The sequence below is a fragment of the Mesoplodon mirus genome (assembly GCF_964341445.2).
Source record: "Mesoplodon mirus genome assembly, chromosome: 2".
In the NCBI taxonomy this organism is placed as follows: Eukaryota; Metazoa; Chordata; class Mammalia; order Artiodactyla; family Ziphiidae; genus Mesoplodon; species Mesoplodon mirus.
Window position 1 is genome coordinate 166,285,877 of NC_138977.1, and position 17,560 is coordinate 166,303,436.

A 17,560-nucleotide genomic window follows, 5' to 3' on the forward strand; every position below is an offset into this window, starting at 1 on the left:
TCCTCTTGTCCTCTTCTCCACAACAACCCCTGAAGTCTAAATTCTATGTTTCGTTTGTTCATCTTTACACTTCATACCCTGTAGAATGTATGCCCCTATAACTGGAGTGCCCCAAGCAGTGCCTGGTACATAGTACAAATCTCATAAGTGTCAGAATGCCCCTTTTACACAGGATTTGAAGCAAGTTAAAAGAAATGTGCAAAATGAAGCAGTTTAAGTAGAAATTAAAAAGTCAAGGCCCTGAGGCAAAAGGGAAACAAAATATGTGAACCACAAGACCCAATTTGGTTACTGTGATTGAGCATGAAATTTCACTTCCTGGCAGCCAAACGCAGAGTCCTTTCAGGCTTAAAGTGACCCATGTGTTCTCTGGTGTGCTGGGGTAAAGTACTGGAGGAGAAGAAATGAATTCCTTTCCTCTTTCCCTGACCCAGGCAACTGTTTTCTCCATATCTTGGAGCAACTGTTTTCTCCATATCTCAGCTTTCTTTTCAACAGCTCATTAATCTCTCACTGGCTATCCAGTGTTGTATTGTGTTAAAAGCTCATTCAAATCCTATTTAGAATATTGTTTTTTGTAGTAAAGAATGCAAATCTTATAATGAAGGAATTTTGTAGTTGAAGGCATTGCTAGGAGGTTGCTAAAAGAAATCCTCAGTATTGTCAGTGTCGTGTCAAATCCAGAAATCACAAAGCAGAGCCAGCGATATTTTATTTGTAGACAATCAACTAGAATGTATAAATTATTACTGGCAGATGATTATAATTCCGAATCCCTAACACTAATAAAAGGAAACCCAGAGCATCTTGATAATAATTTTTTTCTTTTTCTTTTGTTCCTGGAAGTCAGTAGAACAGCAGTTGTATGTGGTTATATTAGTCTCAAGATACTTAATTTGCTAACCTTAGTATTTCAGAAAAATATTTGTATGTATTATATTTGTGGGAAGCAAAAATAATGGTGTGAGATTTTTATCAACTATGGAGAGTAGTTATGTATGAAAAAAAAGTTTACTGAATGTGGGTTCAAGCAACAGCTGTGAAGTTCATGAGAGAAAAATAGCAAGGAAAGAAGGAAGAGAAGAAGGGAGGGGAGAAGGAAGGAGGAAGGAAATGTTTCTCTGAATCTTTTTCTACTTTCCCCTACAGATACTCAGTTTCCTCATCTTCCCTTCCATTGTACTCTTTCCTCTTTTCTGTCACTGTCACCTTCCCTCTGAAGCCTGCAGAGAAACCTGTATCTCCATCTCAGACTACTCCCTCTCCGTGAAAACCTAGTTCTTTATTTTCAACACTTTCTCCTGAACATAGAAATGTAACCATCATCACAGATTTTCTGTATTGTTACTGATTCAGCCATATCCCAAAATGTGCCTAAGGCTATCACTGTTATACTAGACTCTGGACACCACATGCCAATAGGGCCATTGTCAAGCTGAAGTAGAGGTAGCTTGTGTGACCAGAGGATGAGAAATATTAAAACCAAAGCACACAAACAAGGATTGCAAGGTCCTACCCTGGAGACGGGAAAACTAATGGGAGATGTGAGTATGATTTCAGGTATTTTAATATCTCCCTCAAGTAGGACTTTGGAAGCAATTCTCCAAGATTTGGCATCAATTACTTAGGATTCTAATACAGAGAGGATTTGACCCGAGTTAAAAATCACAGTTTTGTCATTTTTCTAGGATTGTGTCCTTGGGGAAATAACTCTGCCCATCTCCATTTCTTTGATGTAAAAAATGAGGATAATAGTATCCATCTCATTGAGGTTGCTATGAGGATATACCATAGTGCTCAATCAGTCATAGCTAAGATTAATATTCCTGGTATTTCTGTTGAAATGCAATAGAAGAGAAAGCATTAGATACACAGGGTTATTTTTTGGATCATAAAGCATAAGATTTTCTTTCCTTCCTTCATTTCCTCATTCTTTCCCCATCGTATCCAGCCATACCTTGAACCTGCATTTGGTAAGCTTTCTGATTAACCACAAGTGGCAGATTTCCTTTAGCAACACCATAGCAAAAAGTCTAACTATAAATTGCCTTAACTGCAACACTTGACTCCTTTATTACAGAAAAATACACTGTAAGAGTAAGATTTGAGGAAGACCCCAAAAGAAATTCAGAAGATGTGAAACAGAGCTTTGCAATATTATACAAATAAAAGAGAAAGAGAGTCTTAGCTGTAGTTCTCAACCCTAGCTGCACCTTAATCATCAACAAGGGAGCTTTGAAAAAACCTAAAGCCCAGTTTGCACCCCAGACCATTACATCAGAATCCCTGATGCTGGGATCCAGGTGTAAATAATTTTTAAAGCCCCCCAGGTGATTCTAATATACAGCCAAGTTTGAGAACTACCTTTTTAGAGAAAGTTACTAGCCAATGGTGTGGAAAGCTGCAGAGCTGACGAGGCTGGATGTGTACACACTGGTGTGAGCACATCGATAATTTTCTAAACTCTAGAGATACTTTTCAGGAGAGCTGTGGGAACAGAAATCAGGCTTAAAAGGAAGGAGTGAGTGACTAGGAAGAGTCTACAGCAGGTGTAGCTTAATCCTTCAACAAATATGGTGGAACACAGAAAGGAAGAATGAGGAAGACAGCGTGAGGAGTTAGCAAAAGCAAAACGGGTTATTTCTAGAATATGGGAGACCTAAACATATTTGAACCAAAGCTGAGTCTACCACGTCTTGTACACTTCCAAATTAAATTTGGGGAAATAGTGAAAAAAATGTTTGCACTGATCAAATAGATTTCATCTTGATGATTTCAGATACATCACAGGATCTTGACCAATTATGCCCTCTGCTTTATGTCTCACCACTCCTTTCATCTTAACTGCCAATTGTTCCATTTTCTGCTGTGTGTCAAATATGTCACTTGATGGCTGCTCTTAATCCTCACAAAATCCTGTAAAGTGGCTGCCTCCCATTTTACAGATGAGGAAACTTTTCAGATGAAGAAATGAGATTCAGAGAGGCCCCGTGGTTTGTCCAGAGTCAATAAGTGACAAAACCGGGCTTCCCTGGTGGCGCAGTGGTTGAGAGTCCGCCTGCCAATGCAGGGGACACGGGTTCGTGCCCCGGTCCGGGAAGGTCCCACATGCCGTGGAGCTAGCTAGCTCCGTGAGCCATGGCCACTGAGCCTGCGCGTCTGGAGCCTGTGCTCCGCAACGGGAGAGGCCACAACAGTAAGAGGCCCGCGTACTGCCAAAAAAAAAACAAAAAAAAAAATAAGTGACAAAACCAAGATTCGAACTTGAGTCTCTATGACCCCAAAGCCCACAGTCTTTTTACCCTGGCCCTGTGCCTCCAGATAAAGCACAAGTTCAATCCTTGGAGAGTTGTGTGCTTCCTTTGAAATCTGCAAAATGACAAAAACTATGCTGTGAAAGGTGATGTCCTGGCTCCAGGACCTCTGGATGAAATGAATGAAAAAGTGAAAATGTATCCGAGGCTGCAGAAGGGCTTGAGCAAGGGACAAAGCATTTCAGAGAGAGGTGGGCATGAGGTCTGTCATCACTGACACAGATGCCCAGGAAGATAGTGGAGGGGCAGCCAGAATTGAGGTTGCCCACAGCAGACACTAACCTGAAAATGCTCCATGCGCAAGTGCAGCGGGGTTTGGACAGCAATGGTCATTCTCAACATCATTCCTCTCCACCATCTGTCCATGTCTTCCTCCTTCCCTGGACTTATCATCCTTGCTGACTTCTGCCTGCCAAATCATCCAACTTGTGCCAGCTCATTTGGCCATCTTCTCTTGCTCAAACTGAATCTCCACGCCCCTTGATTACCCCTGAAAACTGATCAGTATCCATTTGCAAGCAATATTTTCCTCCTAGTACGTCCAGGTATATAGGGTCCAGAGGGCTGTTTGATTTCTGGGATATTAGCTTAGAGGAGAATGAAATTTAATAAAAAAGTATGGGTTCCAAATAGCTGCATCATGTGTCAAAGAGATGATTTCCATTTGGGCTGCCACCTGTAGATATTATTATCAGTTATCCCTTATACTCAGATGGGGGAGTGAGCAAAACATTGTTTTTCCTTCCAATCAAAAGGCCTGGAAATTGCTGATGCAATGTCCACATGAAAGAGCCAGAGATATTTTGTGTTGCCTTTTTAAAACATATTTTAATATTATATTTTAAAAGAAACTGGCTAGCAAGTTCATTCCATGACAAGTTTTAGACTCTTTGGGAATCAAGTTGGGTAAGAACATAACAGAGGCTGTTTAGTTTGGACAGAAAAATTGCCAAAATGCCCATATAAGGAAGGATCAGCTGAACATTTTCTTCTGGCTCTTATTTTCAGATTTTCTTCAAAAATTAGTCTAATAAAAATTCAAGAGAAGCCATGCAATACACCTATGAAATACAAACACTTCAGGTAGAGCTTGTATCTCAGACAAAAATCAGTCCAGGGAACATGTGGTAATTTGGACAAGATTCCTCTCTGTGATGTCCCGGATTGATTACAAAATTCATCAGAAGGAAAGCTGGGCATTTGCTAAGTGCCAATTTTGTGTCTGGCATGTGCCTTACACATGCCAGACACAATAATCGATGAACATTATCTCATTCAGTCCTCCCAGTTACCCCTTCAGAATGGTATTAGTCCCATTTACCAAGAAAGAAAAAGAAGTAGAAAATGTGGCAAGTGTGTGGATAAGATATGAGTTGAAGCATAGATTGAGACTACTATTTATCCAAACTCTGTTTGAATCAGTGAATGAATGAAACTTAGAAGGTAACAAAAAAGAAATATATTATATACTGAGTTGATAAGCCTTGTATTCATTTCAACACTTGGAAACTGGAAGCCAATGTTTTGTGTGAGTCTAAAACTTCAGTCAAGGGACATCCCAATATTCGTGGATCTCCATGAAGAAGCATGACCATCTCCTCCTCCTCCACAGCAGTTTTTGTGGTCGGCTAGTTTAATGAACTTAATCCTCAACACAACTCTCTTTCCAACTAGGGAAAATGAGAATCAGAAGTCTTCAACATCAAAAGAGAGAAGGTTGGACTGGGTCTTGAAAGAATACAGACCCCCACACCCAGTGGAGAACAGAAAAAAGAAAAATTTGCAGATGGAGTCTTTGGTGAAGGCCAAGTATCCCTGTTTGATCAGAGAAGAATGTTCCGGAAGGAAAGTAGTGAGATGAAAGCTAGATAAGGGTTGGAGAAGGTTCAAGCCGTGAAGGACACAGAACACAGGAGAGGTAATTCTGACTTTATTTTCAAGGAACTGGGAACACATCAAAGGCTTTTGAGTGAGGGAGACAAGAAGGAAACAGAGTTTTAGAAGGATTAAGCTGGCCATGGTTTGGAAGAGGGACTGGAAGTGGGGAGACCAGCTGGGGGACTTTCCTCAGAATTCCATGACACTCAAGGCCATGGCTGTCGGGAGGCTCTGCATGCCATTTTGGCTGTGCTGTGTGCTGTTTGGATGAGACAGGCATCTTTAGGTTGTTTGTGCTCTGTCCGATGGGCTCCCATGGGATGGCCTAATTCCTGTGGCCTTTGATGTGGAAATGTCACCCTGACAGTGAGCGAATTCCAGGAACTCTTCCAGCAGAGAACACCTACTAAAGAAGGGGAGCCCCCACTACCAGGATGTTGACCTTAGGAAGCAAGGAGATGGTGATGAGAAGCAAGCTGCTTGGGGAAAAAAAATGTGCTTGCCTCTTAGAGAATTGTTCCCAATGCCCTAGAACACAAATTTAAACTACGGTCCCAAAGCAGGAATGGCAGAACATGGAGGGCTCACTTGAACTTCACACTTAAAGAACAATTTTCCATAGAGACATTGTTGCCTCACCCCACCCCTGCTCTGCACCGCTGGATCCTCGCTTTTATCAGAGCAATCTCCAGAGTCCATTGCATTAGGAACATCTTAACCAGACCTTGCTTTTCGCAGGTAGTGGGTCTGTGCATAATTCAAGAAGACGGTGTAGGAGAAGAGGCTAGAGAAATAACATTGCATCTCAGCTCACTTAGACATCTGATCTTGGGCAAATTCCTTCGGCTGCAGAATAGTCATAAAAGCATGAGAATGAGATGAAATAATATACATGACAGCATTATACTCAAAGTAAGGGGCTGACTACAGAGGTCAGCATGATCATAAATCAATGCCTCCAGAGCCAGGCAGGAAATGCAAATGAATGCACTGGGCTGAGTGAAGACCTGAAAACCAGAGCTTCCATGCTCTGGTACCAGTTTCTCGGACACCCTCAATTTACTTCCCAATGTTTAAATAATAGCAACTAATTCAGATCACCTGTAAAACCCCAAACAAAGCAGTGGATCAAATTCGGCTGCCAGTTTTCAGACATGGACTGGCTACTTGAAAACTGTTATGCTCAAACCCCAGTTCTGCCACTTTCTAGTTGTGTGTGTTAGACACGTCTCACACCTTCTCTAAAGCTTATTTTTCTCATCAAAGAAATGTGGATAAGAAGGGCAATGTAGAGAGCAGTGCTGGAGATTAACTGAGATCAAGTGCTCCGGGCTCAGCAATCTGGAGGTTGGAGCTGGGGGGTGGAAGCCCCCTGCTCTGCCAGATATTAACCCTTTAGTTACTGGTCTGCAGAGAAATCTGCTGGGTGGGAGATTGGCACAACAGCTTTCACCAAAGCCCTTCATACATTTTTTAGTCTTCTTAATGCTCAGTAAGTGTCAACAGTTATTTTTATTAACTGAAGTATAGCTGATTTACAATGTTGTGTTAGTTTCTGGTGTATAGCAGTTATACATATATTTTTTTTTCAGATTCTTTTCCATCATAGGTTATCACAAGATATTGAATATAGTTCCTGTTCTATACAGTAGGTTCTTCTTGTTTATCTATTTTATATATAGTAATGTGTATATGTTAATCCCAAACTCCTAATTATCCATCCCTCACTTTCTTCTTTTTTTTTTTTTTGGCTAGACAAGACTTTTATTGGGTACAAGATGATCATTTTTGATAAAGAATTATAGTAGAGATCTTAAATGAAGATAACAAGGCTCAAAGAAGTTTGGTCAAAAGACCAAAGCAGATCCAGACTTGCTACCTGCCTTGGAATATGGGATTATTACCTGTTACCATTTCTCTGCAGTGCTTCAAGGTGCTACTACTTGTTACAGGGCTTAAGAAGCAACTATCCCCTAAATAACAGTACCTGCCTCAGAGGGTTATTATGGAGACTGAATAAATACGAAATAGTGCCTGGCATATAATAAGCTATTATTAAAGGCCCCGGGAATCCTATACTGCCGCTCATAGTTCTTGCTTGTCTGAATACTGGAGGGGTAGGTAGGCTGGGGTAGCCATGTCTGGAAGGTGTCTAGAAGGGCACCACATGATATACAGAAGGATTCTCAGTCCTGAATCTGCCCTAGCCTCAAGAGCCCAGGAGGAATCCGCCTTTGCCCCACTGACAACCCTCCCTCAGGACAATAATATGAGGACAAGAAAGAACTACCCTTAAATCAAGGATAGAAACCCAGGGAAGCTACGAGGTGCTCAGCACTGTGCTTTTGACACAGAAAGTCCTACCCTATGAGCACCAGTGCTTGTGTTTTTCTCCCCCTCCCGCTTTTAGTTCCAAAGCTACTGAAGCCTATATCTCTGATCTTTTACAGAACAAGTACCAGGCATTTATCAGAAGAGGCCAAGCTTCAGGTTTTCATACAGCCCTCCCAGTAGTATAAAAGTAAATGTCAGTAATCTCATTGGGCTCTTAACCTGCTACCCAGTTTATGCATAAATTGCAGTGCCTTGGCCAATACTATAGTAGGTCTTGCTTTTCTCCAGATATGGTGAAATGAAACACCTTGCTTCAGGTCCATTCCCTGTATCTACTTGCATTTCCTCTCAATATAATTTCCTGATTCTGAGGCAGCTCTCACACCTCATTTTCCCCTAAAGAGGGAAAGCAAAAAGTGAATTCCTCTTACACTCAAAGGCTAATGCCCCCCTAAAATGAAGAATCAACAAGGTCTCAGCTCAAGTTTAATAAAACTACAAAAGACAAAAAGTGATACCCTACAACTATACACATCAGTTTGCCTGCTCCATAATACAGCTCAGGCTATTCCCTCCAGAGGAAGAAAGGCTGGCCTCCCCAACCCCTGCAGGAAAGGCCTGTCCTGTCCCACACCACATCTGGGCTGAGTGTAAGGTCTGTGTTTTAAGCATGACAATAGTACAAAAGACAATAGTTTTGTTCTCATGGCCATCTACTGCAGCCTGGCCCTAAAATGGCCCAGTGCTCACTTCTGCTTAGAGAAATATTCTTTGCTCTTCTGGACATCAGGCTTGATGGTATCACTGGCAGGCTTTCAGCCAGCTGGGCATACTTCCCCATGTTTGTCAGTAAACTAGAAGGCCTGAACTAGTCTCAGTGTCTCATCCACAGAACGGCCAACAGGAAGGTCATTTATGGTAATCTGTTGAAGGATACCTTTTATCATCAGTAATAAAAAGGCCCCTGAATGAGATGCCTTCATCGTCCTTTAAGACCCCATAGTCCTGAGCAATGGTGCACTTGGGGTCTGATATCAAGGGAATGTTCATGGGTCCCAGTCCTCCTTGTTTCTTGGATGTGTTGATCTATGCCAGGTGACAGAAGTGAGAATCTACAGAAGCACCAATCACTTGGCAGTTGAGTTTCTTAAATTCTTCTGACCTATCAGTGAAAGCAATGATCTCCATGGGGCACACAAAAGTGGAGTCAAGAGGGTAAAAGAACACAACATATTTTCCTTTGTAGTCAGATAGGCTGATATCTTTGAACTGACCATCTGACATTACAGCAGTTGCTTTAAACGGGGGGCACGGTGCCCAATTTTGGCATTTCCTGAAGACATATTGCTATCAGCAGTTTTCACAGACAAACCACAGAGGAGAGTCAGGAAGGAGACATGCCCCCTTTCCTCTTTGGTAACCATAAATTTGTTTTCTATGTCTGTGAGTCTGTTTCTGTTTTGTAAATAAGTTCATTTGTATCAGTTTTTTAGATTCCACATATAAGTGATATCATATGATATTTGTCTTTCTCTGTCGGACTTATCTCACTTAGTATGATAATCTCTAGTTCCATCCATGTTGCTGCAAATGGCATTATTTCATTCGTTTTTATGGCTGAGGAATATACCATTGTATATGTATATACCACATCTTCCTTATCCATGCATCTGTTGATGGACACTTAGGTTGCTTTCATGTCTTGGCTATTGTAAATAATGCTGCAATGAACATTGGGGTACATGTATCTTTTCAAATTAGAGTTTTGGTCTTTTCACAACAGTTATTTTTAAGGCTTGTTAAGGTTCACTGCTATTCCCCATCCAGAAAGATTTTCATGTCACTTGAAACTGTGCTCTATATTAAGGGAGATTAAATAGGAGGAAAACACAGGCCCTAACTATTAGAGGACAGACTATATTTAAATAACTCATCACAGAAAAAGGCAATGTCACTAGACTTGGGCTGTCCCTAACCCCTGACTTGGTTGGGTTTGGCCTCCTCCATCAAGGTCTGGCAGGTGTAATAGCATGGTCTGGCTCACTGAAAAGCCTCAAGTACTCCACATGGACAGCCAGGTATCCTCTGAATAATTAGGGTTTTGGGATTGGAGTGGGTGACTAGGCATTTGAGAGTTGGGTTCTGTGAGCAAAAGGACTCCATCAGTGTTTTAAGAACACATATAGTCAATTCTTGCTGTTCACAGTAGCTATGTCCTATTTAAGGTCATTCTAAAGGCTGAATTAGCAAATTCATTTCTCCTAGGGGAAATACAAAGTTAGGTTCCTAGAAGTTTCTGGTCACAGCATTTTCAGCAATTGACCTACACATACCCTTGTGTTACATGTGTTTCTGTTTAAAGACACTTTAATACATATGTTGATTCATTAGCATTGAATGCAGGCAACAGAAATGCAACTCATGCCTGAATGATGCTTATCTAACACACGTATTTTCTCCATAAGGCATATCACAGCCTTCTTGTGCACTTAGGAACACTAGACAGCACTTCTCTGCTTGGGGGTCAATTTAAACAGCAAAATCACCAACAAAAACCAAAAAGTGCAAAAAACATGACAGTACATAGACTGTGAAACAGATTCTTGTTTATAGTACAAAAGCTGAAAGAAGAAAGTAAACCATAGCCTTGGTCGACCTCAGCTGGGAACATGCATGTCAGGTGACTCAAATTTTTGCAGTTCTGTGCATATCTGCAAACAACCAGGAAAGCACTATGAGTATTGATTTGGGGGTTGCAAATAAATTTCAGCAAGTAGGCAAATTTGCAAATACAGAATTCACAAATAATGAGTATTGACTGTATCTAAAAGTTATTCACACACTTAACATTTGCATTTAAACTCAGCCTGGCAGGACTCTGGTCAATTTCTATCAACTCAATTTATTTTTAAGATGTGTAAGTATTAACTAGCACAGAGGACACCATGGATGTTGAAAAAGATAAAATGTTGCATTATAGAATTGTTTTTTTTCCTTGAAAGGACACAGACAACAACTGGAATTATCCCTGAGACATCTTACCAAGATACTGAATCAGCCATTTGCATATTTTAGCATGAAATTGATTTAAAAAAAAAAAACTTCCTCCTATTAAGGCAGACTCTCTTCCTGGGACTTCTACTAATTGATCCTAGCTCTGTCCTTGAGAATTACCCAGAACAGGGTCAAGCCTCCTTCCACACGGTGGTCTCTCAAATATCTGCAGATGCCACCAGTTCCCTCTTTCAAGTTGGCAATTTTCCACATTCGAAATCCCCATTCCTCATAATTACTCTAATTTCACCATCTTTGTTGCTTTCTTGGAACATTGTTTCTAATCTATCAGAAATTAATTGTCATGTCCTGCTCAGGCTCTAGAATGAAATGAGTAGCCTCAAATTCTGTTGGTTAAGGTATCAATAAACAATTTTACTGAGGAGTGCCTTGGCAATATATGTGACACTCTTTAAAATAAGCACATCCTTCCATGTCTTAAAGTTTATACTAAGGAAATTATTATGGACATGTGCTATAATTTAGTTACAGGGAATTCCCTGGCAGTCCAATGGTTAGGACTCCATGCTTTCATTGCCAACGCCTCAGGTTCAATCCCTGGTTGGGGAAGTAAGATCCCGCAAGCCGCGTGGCACCGCCAAAATTTAAAACCCACAAAAAAATAAAATAAAATAAAATTTAGTTTAGATGTTCATTACAGGGATCTTTATTATCCCAACATGCGGAAACACCCAAGAATAGAACAATATTAAATTATGGCACATCAATACAGCTATTAAAATGACAATGTGAACAAATCTACATTGACTTACCTAGGTATTTATAAAATTGTAGTAGAAAAGAAGATTATAAAAGAATGGTTACAATCTGATTACATTTTATTAAAACATCCATCTATAAAAAAGGAAAACATTCCCAAGAAGTTAACAAACCTCTCGAAGTTTGGTTCAAAGTGTTTCCCTTCTTCTTTATCTATTTTTTTTCTACAATAAGCTATTACATTCATAATTTAAAAAACACAGTTCTGTTCAGTGTTTTAAAAGACTACAATTAAAACAACCCTTTGTTAGTTCCCTATTGCTTTCAGGAAAGAGTCCAAACACCTGGCTTGGGAAACAAAACTTCTTATGATCTTACCTCTTAGGTTCCATCACCTAACTGGCCTCACAAGTAATTTCCACTTTGGTCATAATGAACCATCTTAAATATCCCCAGTTTTTATCCTTGCTTTCCACCTCACACCTTCTGCTTGAGATATCCTCTAGGTTTAGAAACTGGTTTGGGGAGATTATCCAGAAATTACACAACTGGCAAAACCAGTCTTGGCTGCCTGACTCTGAAACCCATGCTGCATCCCCAGGATCAGAATGAAAAACTGACACAGTCAACCTGATACTTTTCTAATTATCTTGGTGCCATATTTAATCTTAGCATGGGCAAGTGAGTCACTTGAGCATTTACAAAGTTATCTGGAAGAGAAAGAAAACCTTGAAATACAGCCTATTCCATTGACATATATTCAGAAGGTCAAAATGATTTCAAAAATGTGTTTTTTCTTTTGGAGAGGAATGGTCCGGGGTATTTAGAGGAATATTTTAGCCAGAGAGTAAAGCCAAGTTCGCCAATCTATGTCCTGTTTGTCAGATTTCGCTAATCTGGCCCACTCTGACTTCTTCTCTTTCATTATAAGAAGTTAATATTGAATTTCAAAACCCAAATGGCATAAACAAATTCCAGATGTCTTCCCAAATTCCTAAATCTCACATTAGAATAAGGAGAAACTTTGATGTATATGAGTAGAGGGTTACATTTTAATTCACTGAAAAGCCAAAAGGATCTCTGGGCAATCCTTCAGCCTTTATTTCACCAAGAAAACACATGAACTCTTTGGACTTTCTTAAGGAAATGAGTCCTCAAGATTCACAGCCCAGCTGTCTGACATATGTTCTGCTTTATTTCTCCCCTTAAGAGGTAAAACAACATCATCATGAAATGCAGGGCCCTGGAGCCAAGCTACCTCTATTCCAATCCAACTGGGTGATTTGGGGCAAGTCACTTAAACTCTCTATTCCTCAGTTTTCTCATCTGGAAAATAGAGGAATAGAGAGGGATAACCATAGTACCTACCTCACAGGGTTGTTGTGGTGATAAGTGACTTAATAATTTAAAGTATTCAGCACAGTGCCAGCCACACAGTAAAATGTTTGCACTCATTATTACCTAAGAGGTGTAAGTATGGAGAGCTGATGGAGCCCATCTTAATGGTTAGAAATTATTTTCCCTTCTTCTCCTCCAGATAAAAGGGCTTAATCCAAGGTTAAGGAGGCTCTCATCCTTCCATGAGTGATTAATAATCTAACTTCAGATCCCAGACCTTTCCCCTCAGCCTGGTCCAAACCCAGACTTACCTATCTGAGTCATCGTTCCTCAACCTTCTTCCTTAGCCATGCCATCCCACCAACTTTGCATCCAGGATAACTCCACTTACGTAAATGTAAAAGCTCTGTCCTTGGAGGATTTGTGGATGCAGCTTCACACCTCCAATTAATTATAGGAAATCCTATATGTAAAACACCAAAGTGCCATAAGTGCTCAAAAAAATTATCGTTTTCTTCCTTTTTTCCCCACCGCCATTAATGTCTGATGCCTACGTTTGCAGAAACATTTAATTATAACCATGCAAGACCTTGATCGATCATCTTCAACAGAGAATTTACAGTCCATATATCCTTTAGCATCTCAGTTTCACACCTCTAGACCATGCATCCGTGCTAGAAAGCAACTAGACAAACAGTGCTATTTCATACTTGACGTGTATTTTCACCTCTCAATAACAATGAAAGCTTGTGTAATATTTTAGTACGTACAGATCCCTTTCACATATATCACCTTACTTTTACATCAACTCTTTAAGTAGGTACTGATGTTGTTGTTGTTCTTATCATTATCATCATAATTTTGCAGGATAAAAAACTAAAGCCTAGACCAATGAAAAGGCTTGCCCCAAATCCTGCAGCTGGTAAGTGATTCAGCGGGGATTTGAAGCTGGATTCTCTGCCCTGAAATTCTTTGCTTTTCTTCTAGCAAATTTCATTGCTGAAGTTATAGGATTAAAGAGTGCAAGCCTTAAAAGAAGCCTTATGAATTCCTTGCTTGCATCACTTTCCATTGGATGTCCTTTTTTATTTTAAGCTCTGATTTTTGTTTTCTCTTATGTTGCCATGGTTGGCAAAATCAAGCTCAGCACAGTCATTCAGCCAGCTTGGAGCTGTTTCTGTAGGCTATCATGATCGTGTATTAGATGACTGGTTTAAAAAAAAAAGACATGTTTAATTGGTGTTTTCTTTCAAGCAGCATTTTGTTATACTGCAGCCAAATAATGCCTCATTTAGAAAGAAAAATGAACTATTCCAGAAAGTTTGTTCAAAAAAGAGGCCAAATCTTTTGCAACCATGAAGTATTATACACAAATCTGAAAATAGTCCATATTGAGAACAGGGTGGGAAGGTGAAGTAGAGCTGTGCCAATCAAGAATGTCTGACTTCATATATTATAACCGAAACTCAACTTCAATGCCCTGGCTAAATAGGGGCTTGTGGTTCTCACCTAAAAATAAGTGAGTTTGGAGGTTTGCAGTTAGGGTTGCTACAATGGCTCCACAAGGTGATCAGAGACCCAGGTTCCTTCTACCTTTCTGCTTTTCCATCTTGGTATATGACTCCCTTTATCAGGATCACAAGATGTCGAGTCTACATCAGTGTCATAACTGTCTTCTGCGTGAAGACAAAATACAAAGAACAAAATCTGAACAGGTGACACCAGCTGTCTTTCCCTTTTTGGAAGTTTCCTAGCAACATCTTCCATCAACCTCTGTTTACATATTATTGTCCCTACTGGGTGGGTCACATGACATTCACTGACCACAGGGAGTCTGGGAAGATGGGTATTTACCAGGTGCCATTGCTGTCCCCAAACAGATGAGACCTCAGTTAGTAAGAAAGAATATCAAAATCAGCATTGAGAAGCAACTAACAGAGTCTGCCAAGAAGACTACCATTCACTGGGGTCCTGCAATGTGATAGACACAAACTAAAACAATGCTAAAAAAGAAAGAACACTATCCTTGTATTAGAACTAAAGAAAATGATATCCAGAGAGATGTGAAGTGTGAAATGCATTTTTCTCAGAAGATCTCCATGTGGATTTTTCTCATGTGACAATGCCTGGCACAGAATAGACACTCAAAAATGGTTTTAAATATTTCCCTTTTCTTTGTCCTCTCTCGCAAAGGAAATTAGAAATGCAGTACCAGCTTCCCCTTGGAGTGCCTTTATATCTGCATTGTCTAATTGATCTTGTTATGATCTAACTATAGCTACTGGTCTGGCCAGTGTGTCCATATCCCCAACCTCTGGCAAACACAGCACTGCTGACTTTGTTAGATCATGTCAAATTTTTCCTGCATGATATATTCTCTATTTTTGATTTTCTCTCCAGAGCTGTAATGATATTGTTTTCACTTGCAATGTCATCAGCTAAGACATAAATAGCCTTTTGTTTGGTTTTTATCAGCATCTTCTTTTGCTTGGCACTTAGTAGGAGCTCAATGATATCCATTGAACAAATGAATCTCAGCTTCATCATTTACCAGGTGTGTGATCTTGGACAAGTTTCAGACCTACCATGGTGATAGAAAAGAAATGCTTGTTTTAGAGATCTTTTATCATGCTGCAGTATTATAGCTGCAATAGCTGATGACTATAGCCTGCCACCAGTTAGTGAGGGAGGGAAATTCATGCAAAAGAGATGCTCAGCAGTTACTGCCAAAGATATTTATGATAGAATAACATCCATGCTGTAACAAGACCCTTTTCTCTACCATTTGTTAAAATTAATAGACAATCCTGAATTATAATAGCCTCACATATAAAAAATGCTCAAAAAAATGACACAGGAATGTCTCCAAATCCTACTCTGAGGTTTTTAGAGCATGTAGAGCACCACCATGGAAGGAAATGTTTTCCGAGCAAGCATCATTCTGTTGCATTAGTGGGCAAGTGCATGGGATGCCGATGATAAAGGAAAATACCCAGAATGCTTATCTCACTGGCACAACTGCATTATAAATGCATTAAGTTTGAGTTATGGGAAACAATTAAGCAATCCCTGTACAGAGAGCAGAACGGGCAAGGAACCTTTCCTTTGTAAAAAATTGTATCTCTTGATTGTCAGTGAAAACCAAAGCTGGAGTAAATTTGGAAATCTGATACGTGGTCACCTGGAGGTTTATCCCTACCAAAATGTAAATTCACACCAGTGTTGAATGGGGTTTCCATCTTGCTTGACACACTTATGTATCAGACCTCTCTTCATAAAACATCCAGTGAAACTGGAATTTTGGAAGCAATAAGCAGGTGTTTGGCACCATATACAACTTCATACGTAAGGTATGAGTCATAACCTAGTGTCTTTTCAAGGCATTTGTTAGATAGCAAAAGGTAGCTCTCAAGATATTTCTTTTTGTCAGGCAGCATAAACAACTGGAAATGTATTTGTGTACTTAAGAATCAAACACACCTGGATTTGATTCCAGGTCTGCTATCTAATAAATGTGCAACACTAGGCATACTACTTATCACCACTGAGTTTTTTCCTCACCTGTAAAATGGAAATAATACTTAAGTTGAACCAAGTGAAATTGCCATATTTGAAGTCAAGAGAAGTCAAATATTGGAGATTTCATATGGTTCAGCCTGTACCTGTTTCACAGGACTGAGTCCAGATTAGAAGACTAAGTCCATGAATGCCTACGAGTCATAACTCTACTGTTGCACGTGATAGGCACCCGACTCAAAGTAGCTTTAGAAAAAGGGAATATATATCAAATCACCACAATGTACACTTCAAATATCTTTCCATTTTATTTGTCAGTTATACATTGGTAAAGCTAGAATGTTTTTAAAAGGGGAGAGAATGCACTAACTCATGTAATTGGGCAATCTAGGAATGGTGCCACCTTCATGCATGGCAGGATCCAGGGGCTCAGATAATGCATTGTATCCTCACTCTCTCTCTCTCTCTGCTGCCCTACCTCCTTCTGTGTCTGTTGACTTTGTCATGTATGGTGGACAGGATGACCAGTGATAGCCTTCACCAGAAGCAAAAGGGACTGCTTTCTCCCAAAGGCTGTTTTTCTTGTGTTACGTGTTCAGCCCTCAACTAATCACTGTTTCCATTGTGTCAGGTGCCAACTACTAGGCTTGGTCCAGCCTGGTTGATTTTCTCACCTCCAGGGAGATGGCGGGAGTGAAGGGCACTATACATGAGAGCCTGATTAGAGCCACAAAAGATAGTGAAGCAGTACCCAAAGAATACTGGGGTATTAGACAGGAAGGGAAAAAATGTCCACTACAGTATGTACAACACTTATTACAGATCCTGGCACACAGAAGATGTGCTAAAATTAGCTGAACAGTTTCCTACACTATAGTCAAAGGACATAAGACAAAGTGACCAACTTTTCTCAGTTTGCCCAGGATTTTCTTGGTGTTAGCAATGTATAAGTCTCACACCCTGGAAAATTCCTCAGTCCCATGCAAACCTTCCTGATTTATCTAATGTATCCTTATTTTAAAACTGAAAGTCCCACGTTGGGGAATTCCCTCATTCCCAGGCAAACCGGGACAGTTGGTCACCCTGATCAAAGATAGCACTTGTAAGTGTAAATCTTAACTGCATTTGAGGTCTTGTTAGGTCAGTTTATTAGTTTGTTGCATCAATAGAAGAATGACGTGCTATGGTACACCCAAAACCAATGAAATAGTAGGGAAATACTATTTCTATAGATAGTCCCATGGAAAAATGCATAGACCATGTGTTTTATTTAGAGTTACATGATCTGCTCCTTTGCTTTGCATTCCCCCTGTTCTCTTTGTTTTTATCTCAGTGTTTTTCTTTCTCCCTTTTCCTCTTTCCTTTCATACTTTCCTTCCTTCCCATCTTCCTTCTCTCCCTTGTTT

General features: G+C 40.1%; 1 protein-coding gene and 1 pseudogene across 3 annotated transcripts in view; one reads left to right on the forward strand and one right to left on the reverse strand.

The window, feature by feature from the left end:
• C1QTNF7 (C1q and TNF related 7) overlaps nucleotides 1-17,560 on the forward strand; it is a 137,711-nt gene that overhangs the window by 16,645 nt on the left and 103,506 nt on the right. The window contains exons 1-2 of one of the 2 annotated variants that reach the window (XM_082605241.1): nucleotides 5,144-5,232; nucleotides 13,506-13,560. In XM_082605241.1, the coding sequence (XP_082461367.1) occupies nucleotides 13,530-13,560 (31 nt within the window). In that variant the 5' untranslated portion in view covers nucleotides 5,144-5,232; nucleotides 13,506-13,529. Of the gene's footprint in view, nucleotides 1-5,143; nucleotides 5,233-13,505; nucleotides 13,561-17,560 lie in introns of those variants that run through there. The other variant, XM_082605240.1, reaches the window with a different exon arrangement.
• Nucleotides 8,190-8,869, reverse strand: LOC309815365 (peroxiredoxin-1-like; annotated as a pseudogene). Its single transcript has one exon. The product of its transcript is annotated as a peroxiredoxin-1-like (transcript).